Here is a 19,320-nt window from a genome sequence, read left to right on the forward strand (position 1 = left end):
CACTGTCACCATCATTATCATCACTATCATCGGTTTAAAGCTTTTTTTCAGGAATTCTTTCAAGTTGTCGACCCCTGGAGTCAGGACAGCGATGGACCATGCAGTCTTTGCTATTTTGTCGCAAACAATTTGCTCAATCAAGTCATGATAAGAATTATTTAAATCAGCTGCATTAAGCATCAATTTAACATTCTGGAGAATAGAGCAGACGCAGACTCTCTGGAGATTCTCTATCATGAAGGTCAGGATAATCTAAATAACAATCAAAATAAATTTTTATTACCTGTGCTTCAATTCTAAGCCACTGCTATAGAATCTGCCATTTATATTGAGGTCCTCTCTTGCTGATAATATTAGGCATTTCTCAAAGATTTCAGACCTGTGCTTCTGAATCGAACAATGGAACCCTGGCAAAAGCTCATCCCAAATTTGTTTCAGGTTGGCTAACTTGGACTGAAGATCTTCCAGTTTATTGCATCAGCTAGACCTTTGGACTCCAAGGTATTGGCTTGGTAGCCATAAATATCAGCCATGATGCGCTGACTGGTTTTGCGCCCATTTTTGCCAGTTTTGCGGAGTCAGCATTTTGCATATGTTGGGTGCACCACAAATGTCTTGCTTCTGGTAATACACTGCCCAAACCTGTAACAAGTGCATGATCTAGATCATGCCCAATTTTCTTTATTCCAAACAGTTTTGGTTCAGCAATTATAAGCTCACCAGCAAAATGCCTGAATGCTTCCTGGTACTTTCTAAAATGCCATTGACTTGGACCTAAGAATAATATATCATTAAGTATAATCAAAAACCTACATATACCCATATCCATATTTAAGAAACAAGAACATAAATTCAAGATACAAGAACAAGTTGCTGCAAGGAAATAAAAAAAATCCAAGTATGCTTGAGTTAAGGGGGTGTGAGTTCACTGATGAATCCTTATTTGAAAGTTTTTTGAAAGGTCCAGTGCAAAGGCACTAATGGACTAAAGTTATTGGGAGATTACTGTATTAAAAAACTCATTAACCAAAGTACTTAAAAGGCATTTGTTGCTGGAAATGCATAATTTCTAAATTCTTATTTGGTGTCATTATCTTTAACTACTTCAGAAATGATAATATGTTACAACTATTGCAAAAAGGTTACAGGGTCAGAAAAATCTCTTCTTTTATGTGCCGAGGGACACAAAGTGTTGGTGTTACCCCCTGTACCCCCACTCTAATAACGCCCCTGGCATCTCTTAATAACAAACACAGGGCTTTGATATTATACTTTTGAATATTTACCTGGAAAAATTGGATGGTTTCCTCTATAATCAAGTAGGGATTCATTTTCATAAGAGGAATCAGTCAACCAAAAGCCATCAGCAACTTTCAATGTTGTGTCTACAACCCAGGTAGCATTGCCAAGCACACAGAAGCGGTACATGTCCTTCAACATATGCACTGTCTAAATAATTGAAGAGTTTGAAGTGAAATCAAAGTTCACATACTGTACAAATGATCCACTATGCAGCAAGTCAATCAAATCTTCTACATCATTGAGAGTGTTTCCGTTTCCTTGTTGGTAAAGTTTCTGCTTCTGGTTATGCACAACTTTTGGACTATGAAGCATTTGACTTATGGATGTTGCATTTGCATTTCTTTTGCTGATTGAAAGGTATGCTTCATTTGGTGACATTCCATTATTCAGACTTTTACAGACATCTGTGAAAACCTGTTCCTCCTTTCTGTAGTATGGCCCTGAATGGGGATGTGTGGCATTCCCATGTCTTTCATCTACAAAATCTTTTGGATCTTTGACATCCTCTTTCCATCTATTCAAATACATGTAAAATTTGTGTGGGGCAGAATCTTGTTTAGCATTGCTGATAGTGGCAATCATATTATAAAAGGTAATTTGATTTGCTATGTCTGTAGTGACGACACAGTCGATAAACAAAAACATGATTCACATATTTTTCACAAAAACTGGCTTGGCTCTAGTAGCTGAGTTATCTCGTACCTTTATGTAGTGTTTACCATCATTATCTACACGAGTAACCTGACAGATGTCATCCTTTACATAATAGTATCTTGAAGCATTTCCACGTTTGTGATAGGCACCATTATCATCAGCTCGAGCAGAAAAAAAGGTACTTTCTCAGTGTTCAAGGTACACATGAAGTTATGCCCCCTTTCTGCTGATGGCTTTGTAGAATGCTCAAAATCTTCAGGGCTATTAAGTAGCATGTTGAAAATATTTTTTTCTTTCTCAAAATCAGTGTATTGAGAGCTTTAAACCTGAAAAATCAAATGTTTTGAGCTATAAATATTCATAACTATAATTCCTAATGAATACAATATTTTATTTAACTCGGAATATCCTTGTCTTGGAATCAGGTTTCAAGAAAAGAATATAAATCACAATATAAAATACAAAAAGCCAGTACATACTGTGTAGTTCTTAAATTTTGAAAAACCACAAAATAATCAAGAATAATCCTAAAACCCATGACAGGTGCAGAGACTATGAAATTCAAATTATTTAACAATCAATTACCACCGTCAACACTTGCTTTTGCCACCGTCAATTAGGAAGCACGGTGGCAAAAGCAAGTGCTGAGTTACAAAACAAAATAGCAAAACTTATGATAAACGTTTTCAATGATGCAAAAAAGCTCACTCTCTCCGCCTGGAGTTGGCCATAGAGGGAAATAGCAAGAATGATAGCTGCTGGCTTAGATTTTCAAGAAGAGTTCAGTACGTTCAATCCACCGTCCTCGGTTTTCCAATACATCACTCCAAGCCAGCATAAGGCCTTTCTGAATTGCATCGTCGTGGCAGATCAAGATAACGTCAAATCAAAGCTTGAAAACTGTCTTGCACTTTCACTTCCTTGCGATGGATCAGTTGACAGAAGAAGAATTGACAACTGCCATGTGATTGCAAAAATTATCAACCAAGAAGGGAAATTAGAGGTTCTGTTTCTCGGGCTTGCAGAGTCAAAAGACAGGGGCACACAATGATACGTGCAAGCAGTGAAAGATGCTGTATCCATAACTTCGAATTGGAAATCGGTTGCAGAAAAGTTGACTTTACTTGTAACGGATTGCACCAACCTTAATACAGGACATAAGAAAAGTCTCTGGGCAACCTTAACTGAAGAACATACAGAATTTGGCTTGCCATTGATAAAGGTGTGGTGCACCGCACACAGAATGGACTTTGCTTGGAAAAGCGTTTCCCAAAGTGTGCAAGAAGTTAAGTCGATATTTTCGACACTTGTTTCTATGTCTTCATTTTCTCATATGTCTGGTTTGCGTTCAAGAGAGCTTAGGGATATCGCCAAATCAGACTCACTGCAACTTCGCGAGCTTCCGAAACTGTTTGCAGTACGTTGGAGTGAATTTAATTCCTCACTGTTGGAATCTGTCCTCGTTTCTTGGCGGGCTTTGGTGAATTATTTTAACAGGAACGGACCAATCATTGCAAGGCTACTACAAATACCTCACAGCTATCCAAAACGTGCATCTCTTAGCTTTTCTTGGTGATTTGTTGTTGGTATTTTCAAGATATCAGAAGAAAATGCAAGATGACAAGTTCAATTTAACAGATCTACCTGAATGGAAAGCTGACTGCCTTAAAAGGCTTGATCTCCTCGATCAATCACGAGTTGTTGGAGGCTGGGAAGCTGCTTTTTACAAAGATTTTGACCAAGAGAAAAACATTTTTCACGGTGAACAATTGAATGAGAAAATAGGAATCCAAGAAGAAATGAACACCATCGTTACGTAAGTGAATCTTTGCGAAGTTTTCCAGCTGTTCGCTATGAAATATTAGAATCGTTAAAAAATTTCATTGAAGAGAGGCTTTCATATGACGAAATGCTCAGCAGCATGCTAAAGAAATTTATTTCTTTTCGTTCCAATGAAAATGAATTAGTTAATGTTCATGAAAAGATTGCAGCTGATCTTTCACTGCCCTGTTTATTGGAAGAGTATATTGATGCCAAAAATATACCTGCATTGAAGTCATTGTCATTGTTAGAGTCGGTAGAGTACTTCTGCAGAATGAAGGAATTCAGCACTTTGTGCACTGTATATGCAAGAATAGCAGCTTGTACTGCACATTCTGCTGACGTCGAAAGGGTTATAAGTCTGTATAACCAGCTAAAAACATCTGACCGCAGCAGCTTATCCAACGAGACACTTGCCCACAATTTGTATGTAAATATGAATGTGCCAACCCTTGCTGAGTTTGACCCAAGACCTGCTGCCTTATATTGGATGAGTGAAAAACGACACAGAGCAGTCGAGCCTTCTAAGGCAACCCAACAGGAGTGGTTTGTGCAAACATTTAGGGAGGCTACTGACATACAAAAACTAAATAAAAAGAAAGATAAAGAACCTAATAAAACTTTTTAGTTGTACTGTCCCGACAAATCACGAGATAGTGACTACATTTACAAGAGATGAATGACCACGTTTCTATTCAAGTTTTATAGCTACTGTTTGTTCTGTTTATGTTTTGAAGTGTTATTGTTGATTGTGTATATTATCGTCTGTCTGTTTGTGATTTCTGCGTCATGGCCTGTACACGTGTTCAAAATTCGGGGCATTTCCTCGCTACGCTTGCATGGCTAAGACACCTGGGGCTCAAAGGGGTTTGCGCTGATTGCAACAACAAAATTTCCTATAAAAAAATATAATTATAAATGTGCAGTATTGAAAATTTCTTAAAATAGGCCCTGATCGTGGAAGCTATTGAGTTGCTATGGTTGCCCAGAAACTTTCATCAGAGTGCTACGGAGTTTCCACAACGGCATGTCTGCCAACATCTGCTGTGGTGATGGATGTTCAGACTCATTTAGTGTCGGACACGGTGTGAAACAAGGATGTGTTCTTGCGCCAACTCTATCCACTATTTTCCTTGCTGCAGTCCTAAAAAGCATGTCAGAAGAACTTGGTGATATCTACATCTGAACCAGAGGTGATGGAGATCTTTTCAACTTCAGGCGCCTCAAAGCAAAGAGTAAAACACGGGAACAACTGATTCAAGAGCTGCTTTTTGCAGATGATTCGGCTATTGTAACTCACAGTCTTCAGGCAATGCAAGACCTACTGACAGCCTTTGCTGAAGCATCAAAGCGATTTGGACTAACGATCAACACCAAGAAAACAGAATTCCTAATTCAAGACACCCAAAACACAAAGATGGACCCTCGTGAAGTGCTCCTGAACGGCACCCCACTGACTGAGGTAGACAAGTTCACTTACCTTGGCAGTAACATTTCCAACAATGGAAGTATAGACGCAGAAATAACAAAGAGAATCCGATCTGCAACCCTCTGTGGGACCAGAGAGGAATCCATTTGAAGACCAAAATGAAAGTCTATAGAGCCATTGTGATACCAACGCTTCTATACAGCTCTGAAACGTGGACTTTATACAGACCTCACAATAAGAGACTTGATAAAGTGCAGCAGTGACATCTCCGCCAATAATGAACATTTCATGGAAAGATCATATATCAAATTTTGAAGTACTGGAAAGGGCAGAAATGCCGAGTGTTGAAAAAATGGTTACCGCATGTCAACTTAGGTGGACAGGGCATGTCATCAGGGGCAGATCCAGAAAAAAATTTGACATTCTCAAAACCCATTTTGACTGACCGACCACGCCCATTTCCCGGAAACGCTGAAGAAATTATTTTCTGTCTTTGATGGATGCAATGATTAAAATTATTGTAATTTTAGGAGGAGAAATAAAAACAAACAATAAAAAGTGGCAGACACCCAGAGGGGATGAAGGGAGGCAGTTGTCCCCCAACATTTTTGGAAGACAGAGGTCTTTTATTCTAAAAAGAATGGACAAATGTGATGTCACCTTGTGAAAACAATAGGCTTGCCCCCTCATAATATTGCCCAAAACAACAATGATGCAACATTAAAGGATTTCTCAATAAGCATAGCAACACTAGCAAAATAACAACAAAATGTGTGGCAAATGGTGCTTGGTTTTCTAATGGTTTAACATGTGGAATTTTATAGAAAGAAGTGTAGTTTTGTGGACATCCAAATTATTGATAAAAATTTAAGGGCATAAGACTCATCATAGAAGAGAATTATTAACAAAAGTTGACCAATGAAATTACTAAAAATGCAGGCACTTTTCAGAGAATATAAAGGAACGCAAGTTTTTGTTGAGCGGCGTTACCTATCATACTTGTGTCTCTGTGACGACTCTCCGTTGATGAGTAGATCTTTGATGTAGTCTTATTTAACGTGCAGAGAACACGGAGGCAGAGGAGCTTCAGTAAGACACGTGTTGACTTGAACTGGGGTTATCGTAACTAAATTAAATGAATCTATCTACATACATATATACTAAACTGATTGTTGTAAATATAACTGAATGACGCCAGGAAAACAATGCATAGATTGGGAGAGGCAAGGTGACGACAGATCAAAGGAGAGGAAATGCCATGTGGGAATAGCAGTGTTTTGATGCTGATGGTCGTCATGGTGACTAATGATGATGATGTCGTAATTGCCTGTTGGGAAATGTCTTACGTGTTAAGTGGAATGTGTTGAATAGGCAGAAACAAGTGTATGGCGTAGGATGGAAAATAGGCCTAGGCAGGGTCACTACAAATACAAGCCACAGGTCACTACAACTACAAATAGAAACTTGGACAAAGATGTGAGTTAAAGCCTTTGCTAGTAAAAAAAAATAGACTGCTAAGGCTAGTCAACTTCTTTCTGAATGCTAACTCTCTTAAACGCATCAAATCTTTTGGCATATGATAATTGCACTGCTTTAGAGTAAAATATTTCTGCATCAAAGTCAAAGTCTGTATATCTGTTTTATATTTGTTGTTCATCATTTGGAAATACATGGAAGAAGAATTACTTTGGGATGACTGTCTATTTAGTAGATCCATAAAAATTTAAATTTAAATCTTCTGGGGCCTGACACTTTATACTAAACTTTCCTTTGCTTAGCTTTAAGAGGCACTTTCTTACGCCAAAGAAAATTAATGTTAAAGAAAAAAATTAAAAGAAGATGGGCGGTGAAAACAATTCGTGTTAACTGTATTGAGGCACTGTATGTGAGCGCATCAAAGATCAAAACTTCGAAGATATTTCACCTAAAAAATGCCAAAAAGCTGTGTTATCACAACATGATGTAGCCTGCGTCACAGACCAAAAACTTCTGTGAAGTGTATGGTCTGTGTGCTACGGGTGATTCTCTTGTCTGATAATTTATGCAGCTCCACAAAATCGTGGAGTTAATTTATCCACACAATACGGTAACTGATGGCAAAATGGAGGATCAAATTATTTCAAAGCGAGCTATTTCATACGATGAAAGTAAATTTTTAGATGCTATCAAATTCATTTGTTACCTTTTTAATATTGAAAAGATTTAGGATGATCAGTGTAGCGTCATAAAGGCTTTTATAAATGGTTATGACGTGTATATGAGTGCCAATACAGGTTATGGTAAGTCGCTGTGTTTCCAAGCCCCACTGTTTGTCGTTGATGCTTTGGAGAATCAATGTTACGGAATTAGCACATTAATTGTTGTTAGTCACTAAAAGCACTGATGGAAGATCAAGTTAGAAAGATGTCTGACTGTGGTGTATCAGCAGTTGCGCTTCACGACCAGGCCATAAATCTGGCTGAGAAAATTGGAAATGTTCAAGCAGGACATTATTCTCGGGTATACACATTATAGTGAACTTATAATACGTGATTTTATTTGCACTTAATCAGCCATATACTCAGCCACATACGCACAACAGCTTTTATTCTTATTGTATTTACATTCGCTTTGTAGCCTAGCTTTTCTATTCGCTTTGTTTTAGTTAATCCCCTATAATGAGCTGTTTTATTATAATTAATTAATAGAGAGTGCGGGAAAACAACCGACCCGAGCGAGGCTCGAACTCACGACCCCTGACTTTGTACGTCAAGTGCTCTACCGCTGAGCTATCGGGTCGTGCTTTCAAGCCAACACCCAAGGCCGAGTCATTCACCCGCACTGCCCCTCTCTTTTACCAGATACACAGGGGAGCCATCGCAGCTCCATCACAAAGTGCAGAGGACCTGAAGAATTAATTATCTTCAAAATCCTGTTGTCTGTAAAATGTTTTATTATAGTTGTGTAGATAGTAAAAATGATGAATCGAGTTCTGGTACAGAGAAAAAGAAGTTGTCTCAACTCTTCGCTTCTGCACACACCTAGGTGAGAAGTTATATATATATAAACTAACACAAAATTTAGTTAGTAAAAGAAACAACAACGCTTTTACTAAAATATCACCTGAATGTATTTTGTCAAAGGACATATGGAGGTCATTGATTTCATCACAGGAGTTCAGAGATCATTGCATTGGTGTAGCCATAGACGAGGCTCACTGTATTTAACAATGGTGAGTTTATGATATGTTTTACTCGGATACCCCTTCAGACGATGAATGAAACCTTTGATACTGGTATTGCAATTCGTTTTAAACACCCTGTAGGAAGACAGAATAAAATTTAAGAAAACTAACCAAAAGGTTTATTTCAGTGGGGCTTAATTGAAATGGGTGGCGTAAAAGAGAATGATGGCCTTTAGCAAAGGTGTAATTACAGGAAAGTTAAATTTAAGTGTTAAGTTTTTGTAACATTTTCTGCAAAAAACAACTCCGATACAATGGTGATGCCAAGGAGGTTTTCAAAGTATGGTCCATCATGTCCCTCCAAAAATGGATAAAAACTTTTGGGTAGGTGAAGGCTGAATTAACTTTTTAGGATTGTCTTAGGATTTAATTTTTGGATAGAGAAGTTGCAAATAATTTCTTCTAAAGAAGATTGAGGACACTGAAATCATGGACAACTCAACCAAAAAGAATATAACTTTTCCAACTTTTTCAAACAAATGCTACTTGCATGCAATTTTTCTGTCAACTTCTAAATTACCAAACCAATCAGCATCATCCCTATTATGTCCTCTAACATCGATAACTGCATTAATGTGTGAATTAATTGCCCAATGTGTCAACTGAAAAAGCTTGCTTCAAATATTGAAAAAATTGGTGCTTTCTCTAACCTCATTCTATGACTTACTTCTAATGTTGAACCTTTTTACCATATTAACAGGGGTGTTCCTGTCGCATATCCAAATTTATATATTGAATTTGGAAGCAATCAAGTTAAGCAAGTAATTGAGAATTTGGAAGAAATTTTTTCAATCAAAGATGTTTACAAGCATGTGGAAGTATGGCTTAAGGTACATGCCAACAACATCATTGCGATAATTGCGGAACAATTCCATGATACAGGCATTAATATTCATGCACTTACCCTCACAATAGAGGAGGACACTGGATATGGTGATGAGAGTATGACAGGTTTCTGGGCTGATTTACGAGATGACACAGAACTTCCTGATCTCTTAATGGACAGCGCATTTGGCAGGTTAGACATGGACTCTACTATGTTGTCTTTGGAGGAGGGAGAGTATTGTCAACAATTGCAAGACAGCAAAGAACAAATAAAGACACTGATGAATTTTTTATAACATAAACAGTTTATATTAGACACATTTATTTAAATGAATTATTTTCTTGTAATCATTGATCCACTTGAATAAAACTCTTGAGTCAAAGTCACTTATAATACTAATGTCAATGTCACAAAAGTGTTTTCTGTTTCTGAGAAGGCATTTGAAGATACTAACTGGTTAACAATTTTGTCCAAATCCACAGTGGTCGTTTTAGTGATATGCTTTCAAGATCTTTTGATTATCCAAGACATATGGTCAAAATTCTCTATTAGTTTCTTGTTGGTGACCAATGCTTTTGAGTATCTACCTAGAATAGACTTGTTTCTAGCATTTGCACCAAGCTTCCTCATAACAAGTTTTATTGTGGTGCTCAAGTGCAAGATCAAGGGGAATATTACCACTTGGACCATTTCTGTTTTTTACACTTCTATTCCAGATTAAAAGATGGGCATCCTTCTTTGACAAAAATGCATTAACCTGACAAAGAAAGTTGAAACCCTCTAGAGCATACTTTTTACTTGATGATCCATCAGCCTTCAAAAATGGAAGAATGAACTTCCAAGTGCGAACAATCCTTGAGCCATCTCCCTCTGAAAATTTCTGAGAATCATCCCATACTCCATGAATGCACATTGGTAGTTTAACATATCATCATTTGCCTGTTCAGTTTTGCTTGAACAAGTTTCAGTGCTGGTTTCAGCCACAAACACCGCTTATAGACATATTTGCTACGATCTATTGGTACTTTGAATGGGAGATCATTGATTTCTTTTCTTATACAAAGCTTTCGCGTGCTACAATCAACTAAATTTCTATCCGTCAAATTTTCAAGTTTGAGGTTGCACAACACACAAACGTCATCCGCCATTACAAATTTAATAGCGTTTGAAAAATCTCGTTCTCAAGCAGAGAACTGAACGCATAAATTGAATAATTATGGCATTAATTATCTCTTCGTCGAACAAGAGAATCGCCAGTAGCGCACAGACCACACACTTCACGGAAGTTTTTGGTCTGTGATGCAGGCTAAACATGATGGGGAAGGATATTAGCTTCCATATTTTCCTAAACAAGACAAAAAACAGTGAGAAATGGAAAAAGTGGGTTCAGGCCATGAAGAGAATAAACGCCGATGGAAGTGCCTGGTATCCAGGAAGCAACTATGTTTATGTATGCTCCGAACATTTTAAAACAAGTAAAAACTAAACTATATGAAATAAATTTGCAAACTAAAATTCAATATCTATCACATACCTTTCTCTAACGAAAGAATTTTACAAAATTGAATGTTTTCGTAAACTTTTAGGCCCATTTATTTTAGGCCGACCGTCAGCAGATCCAAGTCATCATGATTACGTTCCAAATGTATTCCTGTTCAAAAAACATGATGAAGTTAAATGGAAGATGCAGCTGCAAAGATACGAGAGTGCAAAGAAAAGAGCAAAATATGAAAAGCCAGCTCAAGCAACCAATCCCGACTTAACAACGTCTTCAGTGGTCTATATTGAAGTGGAAGAACCGATTGAAAGGCCATTCAAAATTATTGAAAGTAATAATGTATCTGAAATGAATGAAGCGATGGAAATCGATTACTTGAGGAGAGAAAAAAATCATCTGCTTACCAAAATCAGTTGTATAGAGCAGCAGGTTGGTTGTATTAAAGATTTAATGACCACATTTCTTAATAAAGCTTCGGTAAAAAACTGTTCTCATCAGTTAAATTTTTGATCTTTCAAAAGATTTAAGTTACGACAGTTATATCTAAGTTACAGTAGTTAAAAGGTCAGCTGGGGATCAAACCTCTGAGCTTCTAAAAAGAAAGATCATTGCCTGTTTTTAAACAAAGGAAGGTAACAAGGGTTAGAGGGAGCAACTGATCCCCCTCTTGTTAGTATGATTAAAAAGCCTTTTTGATAAAAAAGGAAATCCGAGACCCCAATTAGATATTTTATTTTCTAAAATATTTTGCATATCAATGGATTTATTTGTTTGCCCACATATGCTTGCTATGACTTTATAAATTTGTCATATAGGTTCAATTAGGTTATTGTAATTCCAGTTATTGTAATTCAAGTAAGAGAAGATTAACTGTTATAGACAAATCTTGTTAGTTTAGACAAAATCCAACAAGTTCAAATGCCTGAATAAATTCAATTTTTTCAATAGTTAGATATTCAAGCAAAGATAAATGGCTCTAAAATGTAATTATCCATTTTTGTTTAATTTACTTTACTAACTTTATCAAATCTTTCCAGGTTCTATTATCAACATACAACCCAAATGTCATGAAGGACAATGATGATGCTGCAAAATATTTGACAGGACTGTCATGCAAAGTCTTTAACATCATTGCAGACACATTAATTCCGCATTTGTTTGTGTACAAACAAAGCAAACTGTCTCCTGAGAACCAGGTCCTTTTGGTTCTTGTGCGGCTAAGACTAAATCTACCATTTCAGTTTTTGAGTATGGAAACCAAGTTAGCACTCACCACCATCAATGGAATTTCCCATAAGATTATCGAGGTTTTGTATCAGAATCTCAAATTTTTAATACATTGGCCGAAAGAGAAAATTTGTTTTCAACTCTTCCTCCAGTTTTCAAGGCAAACTTTCCAAAATTTATCTCCATCATTCATTGAACGTCCAAAGAATCTTAAAGCAAGAGCCCAAGTTTACTACAACTACAAGAAACACAGCACTGTGAAGTTTCTTATCTGTTGCAATTCTCTTGGATCAATCACATTTCTCTCTCCTGCATAAGGTGGAAGAAGCACAGATAATGAAATTGTACGTGATTCTGGGTTTATTAGCCTAAATTACCACCATCCAAGAGACCAGATTTTGGCAGATAGGGGGTTTACCCTTGAAGATGATTTTGCTGCTGGCTGTAGTGCTGAGCTTATAATCCCAGCATTCACAAAAGGAAAAAAACAGTTGAGTGCAAAGGAGGTAGAGACAACAAGAAAAATTGCCAATGTGCGCATCCATGTAGAGCGTGACATTGGTAATCTAAAAAACGATTTGCAATTCTCTCCCAAGGATCTCTACCAATTTTTTTTAATCTGGTAAAAGGCAAATCTAATGAAGTCATGGATGCAACTTCAAACATTGAAAAATTAGTGACAGTATGTGCATGCTTAATAAATCTCATGCCAAGCATTGTATATAAGGAAGACAATGAAGAAGAAAGAGATTGACACCTAAAAACTGATTATTGTGGCTTGTACATCTATGAACACTTTTGAAAATCTAAGAAAAAAAGGTTGAAAATGTATCTTACATTGTATATAATGCTTTCTTTGTTTTTATTTGCAACATTTACAGTACCATACCCCTTTTGGTGCTCTTTTGAGCTTTATGCAGGTAAAGTGAAACCACTTTTATTTACATGAGGGATTATCACATCCTATCATTTCATCACCCTCGCATTCAGGCTGCTGACAGATGCAAAAAATTTCCGCATTGCTATCCTGTGTTATTGATTTCTTCTGAGCATTCTCCAACTCAAGTTTTCTTGTCACCAATTCTGGTGCAATATGATATTTATGAAATTTTACCAATGTTTGTAAAGATTTGTCAAAGTCTTCATCATACTGAATGTCTGTAAAAAAACAAAACTGAGGATTCCAGACGGCAAAGTAGCATTTCTTTATTTCATAGACATTCATTTGCAGCTGCACTTGTGTCATATAGGGATGGTCTCCCTTAAAGTAAATCAACGGACATAAGTCGCCAGATTTAAAAATACAATGCAATTAAATTCAACTCAAGCGTGCGCATTGATGCTTTCGTCAAAGTGATCACATGTGCGGCGCATCGTCTTGTTTCACACGCACCAGAGCTCGAGAAATATGGCTAGAAAACGACGGTATAGATCTATTGACGATATAGAAACCATCAATTTATCGGCAATTGGAAGCAGATTACTTGTATTTGGAAAAGAAAAGAAAGATGAAGAATCCTTCGTTATGCGAGCTAGAGCAGAGTAAGTACACAATTCTTTCCTTGGCTGGCCTAAGTTCTGGATTCCTGATAAGAATCTCTTTTTTGACAAACGCAGCTTCTAGCTGTTCATGTGAAAGTTGTAAAAACACTGCCTTTATAACATTTTAACTTGTGGTTACTAATGTCTTTTTGTCAAAAAGTTTAGTACACGTTTTACAATAGGCAATGACCATTTGCTGGCAGCAGTTTTCAGGCCGAGGTGACTCTTGTCATAACCTGCACTTTGAGGTTAACGCAAGAGAGAAACTATCACTTCGCAAACATAACATAACATAACCTGTAAGCATCATACAGCGAATAGTAATCTTTCATAATACAATAGGCTTGCTAAATAGAGTATTTGCTCCATAGGGAGTCCATAGCGTAAAACTATTTACAAGGACATGACAACTCTCATCAGATCCCTCATGGAATTATCACTGGATACGGATGAGCCTATCACAAAATGCACTTGCAAAGGGATGTGCAAAAGGGGTTGTCCATGTGCAAAAGGAAGCAGCAAATGTGGATCACTTTGCAAATGTAAAAGAAATAAGTGTGCCAACCAAAAGGAGGAGGTATGCATTTGCATTTGCAGATACAATTTAACAATTTTCTTTAATGACAGTATATGTGTACAGCACAGTTCTAAAACAATAGTATTTAAGAAAATACATATAACATAAGGCATTTTTGTAAATATTTTTCATTTTCACAGTTTCAACATTATAACATTGAAGTTCCATATGTAAATTAAAGGTTACTGGAAATACATGAAAATAATTAAAAATATAAAATATGATTGATTTCCTTACTGAAATAAATAGTTGCTTGTTACTAATGTTTTCCTGTTACTTAAGTTTAATATTACTTTCCAAAATTTGAAAGGATACAAAAAGGATGCGCAATTATGGGTAGGAAAAAGTGGGCAAAAGACCCAAGCAACTTCAACAGTCTTTGAATGCATGAAAGTCTTTGTTTAAAAATTGTTTTGTTTAAGAAAAGTGGTTGAACTGGAAATGAATTTGTCAGTACCGCATTACTATAAAAAGAAAGCTAAGTCTTGATCTCAAAATATGTGTAGTTCATGTTTCACCTGCAAATGACTGTGAACCCTCTTTTTCTTAGGCAGCTGTTAGTGAAACAGACTTCAAGTCTTGCAGTGATAGTGATGGAAGCCTCTCTGATTTTCAAAGTCTACCTTCATCTGAGGTGATGGTCATTTATTTCCTTAAGTTCTGAACAGTTGTTTTCCTTATCTTGATATCAATTTGTTTGAAATACTATAGGCTCGTTCCTCTGAAATTTAATCATTATATACTGTTGAAGGATTATATAAATTTCAAAGGCAGATTCAATTTTATTATATTCTTCATTTTTGTGTAATGAAGAATAGTCACCTAATGTTTTCTAGAAAATTGATTTGTTTCTTTTTGAAAAAGGAAAAAAAAATTGAGAAAATTTTCATTACTTTTCTTATTTTTTGCAGCAATCTGACAGCAGTTTGACGGGACATTTGCAATGTCATTGTACCAGCAAATGTAAGCGAGGCTGTCCACGCCGCAATGCTGGAGTTTACTGCCAAGATTTCAAATGCAGCTGTTCTTCAGAAAAATGAGAGCAACGAAAAGAAACAAAGAAAACATTCAAAATAAAGGAAAAGAGAAAAGATATAAGGGCAATACCAGAATGCCAGAAAATGAGAGCCAACAATGCCTATCAGCAAGCTAAGGTGAGCCAATGAGAGCCAATTATTCAGTGTCAAAAATCCTTTAGCAACAATACTGTTTGGCAAATCCTTTACTTACAACAAATGATAAATATATGTATAATATACATTTTACAACAAATGATAGAAGTATCATTATACATAAATACTGTACATGAAATGTGTAAAAGTTATCTCCTTCAACACACACTCAATGCAACACTACTTTAGGTATTTTTGAAAGAAGTGTAAAAATTGAAAGCAGAGCTGCCCCTTCTCATGAACTTATGTCAGCAGTTTCAAAGATATAGTCAACATGAAACTTTTAATGGTTTCCTTTTTATAGGAAGTTTGTAATAACCTGGATAAAGGCAAAATTACAGAACTTTTGGCAGGTATGGCAAAATATGCTCCTACACTTTGGAGTATCTTTGTTAAGAAGGCCCCTACCACCAGCGGAGAAGAAATACATGAAGAAATGGAAGGAAGTATAGATCCACCTGTGTGGTGTGAATGTGGCAAGTGTCGTGTGATGAAAAAAGAAGAAGAGTGCGTCTGTTGCAAGAATTGCTTAAAACCTGTCATCAATCTCTGCCAGATTTTCTCGTCACTTCCCAAGTAATCTTTAACTTTCTTATTGAAAAACTTGCATGATAAGGCCAAATTTTTTAACTCGAAAAAGTTTAGTCTCTTGAAAATGTTGAAAGCACAATCATCTGAATCAAAGATGTTGAGAAAAATTGTTTGTGTAGAGAGATTCAAGTTCCCAGCATCTGCATCTGCATCTGCAAAGAGGGTCTTTCTGGGTGACTGCTCAAGAAAGGGTTTTAAAAGACGTTTTATTTTGGTATTATAATCATACCATTCCCTCCAATGGTCATAACATATAACTTCATTTACCAGATTCTCAACTACAAAAACCATGAGCATCCATTGCTCGAAAATCTTGTTGGGGATACAAGAAACGCCACCCATTGTATTTTCTTTTGTCTGTTTGCCAATGTTGAGGTCCAATCAGCGAGCGTGCATTTTATGAGTCTGCGCAGTTTGGACGATCGATTCTAGGAAAGTCACTCGCTATGATGAAACCGAAGGTGCGACAAATGTTTTTAGTTCTTCTTAGCCCGCGGTGTAGTTTAGTGATTTTGTGTCTTGGAAGGTCCTGGAAGGTCTTGATTGGATTGCTGGGAAAGGTTTAGACGTTGACCTTGAGGAGTGAGGAAACAGCACACAGTGCTTGCCGCTGCAGCGTGCTTGAAAGTTAGTACTTGCTTCCTCTTAGGCCAATTCACTTCTAGTCAGGTTATCTAGTTCAAACTTTCGGTTTAGCACCTATGGAATTGTCATGGCGGGGTTTCGAGTGCAGGACTATTATATTTTTTTCTCAAAAAGTAATTCAAATGGAAGGCACTGCCAGAAGGAAGACTGCATTTTCAAGAGAAATGATTCCAGTCACTACCATTGTAAATTTTGTGATTTTACTAAGAATGGTTATTCAAAGAAGAAGATGGCCAACCATATTCAATTGAAGCACCCCAGTGAAATCACTTTAAGTTTATCTAATTCGAAACTTGAAAAACACCTATTTTAAGCGAATGCAGTGGCGGCCTCTTTGATGCTCAGTTAAGTGACGTTGAACCCCCTTGTCCTGCCTCGGAATTTCCTCCCAGTCCCCTTAAGTCACTGATTGTTAAAAAAAGCAAAATGTCAACACCAATTTCAGCCAAGCCAGGTCAAGTACAACTTGCCTCTCCGTCTTTATCACCACTTCCACATAAAAGCTTCACCGTCTCAAGAATAGAACTTTTGTCAAAATCTTCTTGCGAGCCACAATCCACGAGGAGAATTGTTTGTGTAGTCTCAGCTTGTAGTGAAAGCGAAAATTTAAGATCTTTAACAAGGAAAGTAGCTAGAGGGAGGGGTGATTCAATAGACAGAGAAAACACTATGCTCCTTTTAACTTATCACAGACTGGACAAAGTTGAGAATCTGGTAAATGAAGTTATATGTTATGACCATTGGAGGGAATGGTATGATTATAATACCAAAATAAAACGTCTTTTAAAACCCTTTCTTGAGCAGTCACCCAGTAAGACCCTCTTTGCAGATGCAGATGCAGATGCTGGGAACTTGAATCTCTCTACACAAACAATTTTTCTCAACATCTTTGATTCAGATGATTGTGCTTTCAACATTTTCAAGAGACTAAACTTTTTCGAGTTAAAAAATTTGGCCTTATCATGCAAGTTTTTCAATAAGAAAGTTAAAGATTACTTGGGAAGTGACGAGAAAATCTGGCAGAGATTGATGACAGGTTTTTTTGTGGATAGAGCTTTTGTAGATAAAGCGCCAGTGGAAGCTTTCAAAGTTATGTTCAACTACATTTTCAGAATGAGGGATAGGCACATAAATAATGAGAATGTAAACCTAACTTCCATTTTTGACATTATTTCAAACGAGCAGCAAAATTCTCTTGGCAGTAACAGCGAACTAAAATCTATCCTTTCTTTTTTTGGTGTGATGAGAAAGCCTACATCCATGGAGATTGTTGTCTATGCTACTGCCAAGTTACTCAAAGATACCTTCAGGAACTATCACATGTCACACAATAGCACAGATATAGAGAAATTGCCTTTAACTTGTTTTCGGGTAGGAGTAGAAGCATTTTCTCTTCCAGTTTTACTTTTGATTTTTGATCTTGTTTTAACTGGCAAAGAGGAAAACATCTCACAACTCAAGATTGAGAACATCAAGTCATTACTTTTTAAATGTTTGGCAATCAATTCAGTTAGGGAGAAAATGTGTGATTTCAAAACAATAACTCCATTTCATGCTGTTTTGTCAAATGAAGCATCCCTAACATGCAGCAAAAGCTTGCTCAGTCTTCTAAATCGATGTGGAATTTCTTTTTCATATTCAAAAGATTTGAAAGATGGTAAATTGTCACGAATTCTGTGGAATTCATTTGGAGTTAGGTCAGCCATGCAAAATACAAAATCAAATATGCACTGGATTGAGTGTGACAACCTTGAGACAATGCTTAAAACAACTTCCATCCACAATGCCGAAAGGTTGACCCATTTTTTAACATCACAGTTGGAATATGTAGAATGCCACAATACTGTTATTGATTTGCATGAAAAGCAGCCTAGTCATTTGGTCAAAAGTGATTGTTTTGATATCACTGAATTTGATTCTGAATTTCACCAAAGTTTTGTAAAAAGGTGTATGAAAAAATGTTCCGAGTTACAGAGCAGTTTACAATGTGAAGATCTTGTTTCAGCATTAGCTCAAAGTTCTAATGTGAATAATTCAGATGTTTCACCAAACAATAGCAGCAAATCTAAGGGGCCATCTTTGAGGATATTAAATAATGATAATTTATTACCAATGTCTACTTCTGTCTATCTACGTATGGAAAAGTTGTGCTCCTCTAATATTCATGACATCAAAAAACTATTAGACTTAACTGCAGATGATTATAATCTAAATAAACTTTGTTATATACCACACATTGCATGTTCACCTTTACTTTTTGTTTCACCAGTGATCAACAGCTCATTGATCAAAGCTAATTTTGATGGACAATGCAATTTTCCCTTGCCATATTTATTACACTGGGGTTTTGTTTCACCAAAGGAAAATGCTGATTGTATTGGAAATTATGCAAATGACCTTGACCTTAAGCATGCTGTTGGTAATGCTGCTGATAAGTTGAAAAATCAATCTGAAGGTATCTACATAGCCAGCAACTTAATAAAGGCTATTCTTCAACAATCTGACTATCTTCATTTGTCAAAGTTGGACAATACAATATTAAATACATTTCTTGCAGAACTGTTAAGAAAGCAGGGTCATCTAATTGAAGCTAATAAAATATTTTTACAAATATTAGCAAAGCTTCCAATTATCCCTACTAAAGATAATGATTCCATACTAATGTCACATGCAAATGAGAATATAATACAGCAGCTATTAGAAAACCTTTTGATAGATGTAGCTTGTAATTTTTTGCAACTAGGCCAGTCCAAAGAATGCATTGAATTATTAGACAAGAGCACTGAAAGTAGGGGAACTGAACATATTGATAA

The 19,320-nt window shown here is 36.5% G+C and overlaps 1 protein-coding gene, 1 non-coding gene and 2 pseudogenes across 4 annotated transcripts; 2 read left to right on the forward strand and 2 right to left on the reverse strand.

Annotated features, from left to right (window-relative positions):
- Positions 1 to 279: 279 nt before the first annotated feature.
- Positions 280 to 2,231, reverse strand: LOC148959859 (uncharacterized; annotated as a pseudogene). Its single transcript, XR_016143964.1, has 4 exons — positions 1,955 to 2,231; positions 1,537 to 1,816; positions 1,287 to 1,449; positions 280 to 774 (listed from the first exon to the last, which is right to left on the reverse strand). The product of XR_016143964.1 is annotated as an uncharacterized LOC148959859 (transcript).
- A 5,680-nt stretch (positions 2,232 to 7,911) lies between these two features.
- On the reverse strand, positions 7,912 to 7,984 carry Trnac-aca (transfer RNA cysteine (anticodon ACA)). The gene has a single exon. It is a non-coding gene; the product is annotated as a tRNA-Cys (tRNA).
- Positions 7,985 to 10,939: 2,955 nt separating this feature from the next.
- LOC148959861 (uncharacterized) lies at positions 10,940 to 12,734 on the forward strand (annotated as a pseudogene). The gene is made up of 2 exons (XR_016143942.1): positions 10,940 to 11,182; positions 11,791 to 12,734. The product of XR_016143942.1 is annotated as an uncharacterized LOC148959861 (transcript).
- Positions 12,735 to 15,125: 2,391 nt separating this feature from the next.
- On the forward strand, positions 15,126 to 15,851 carry LOC148959862 (uncharacterized). Its single transcript, XM_089109721.1, has 2 exons — positions 15,126 to 15,253; positions 15,576 to 15,851. The coding sequence occupies exons 1-2, from the start codon at positions 15,221 to 15,223 to the stop codon at positions 15,849 to 15,851; spliced, it is 309 nt and encodes a 102-aa protein (XP_088965847.1). The 5' UTR covers positions 15,126 to 15,220.
- Positions 15,852 to 19,320: the final 3,469 nt, after the last annotated feature.

This window comes from Rhopilema esculentum, chromosome 8 (assembly GCF_057945365.1).
Source record: "Rhopilema esculentum isolate cy_ngs chromosome 8, ASM5794536v1, whole genome shotgun sequence".
NCBI classification, from domain to species: domain Eukaryota; kingdom Metazoa; phylum Cnidaria; class Scyphozoa; order Rhizostomeae; family Rhizostomatidae; genus Rhopilema; species Rhopilema esculentum.

Bases quoted from the DNA above. Each gene is read 5' to 3' on its own strand.
- LOC148959862 (XM_089109721.1), top strand. From the start codon at position 15,221: ATGAGAGCCAACAATGCCTATCAGCAAGCTAAG. The intron at 15,254-15,575 runs GTGAGCCAATGA...TCCTTTTTATAG, and splicing joins ATGCCTATCAGCAAGCTAAG to GAAGTTTGTAATAACCTGGA.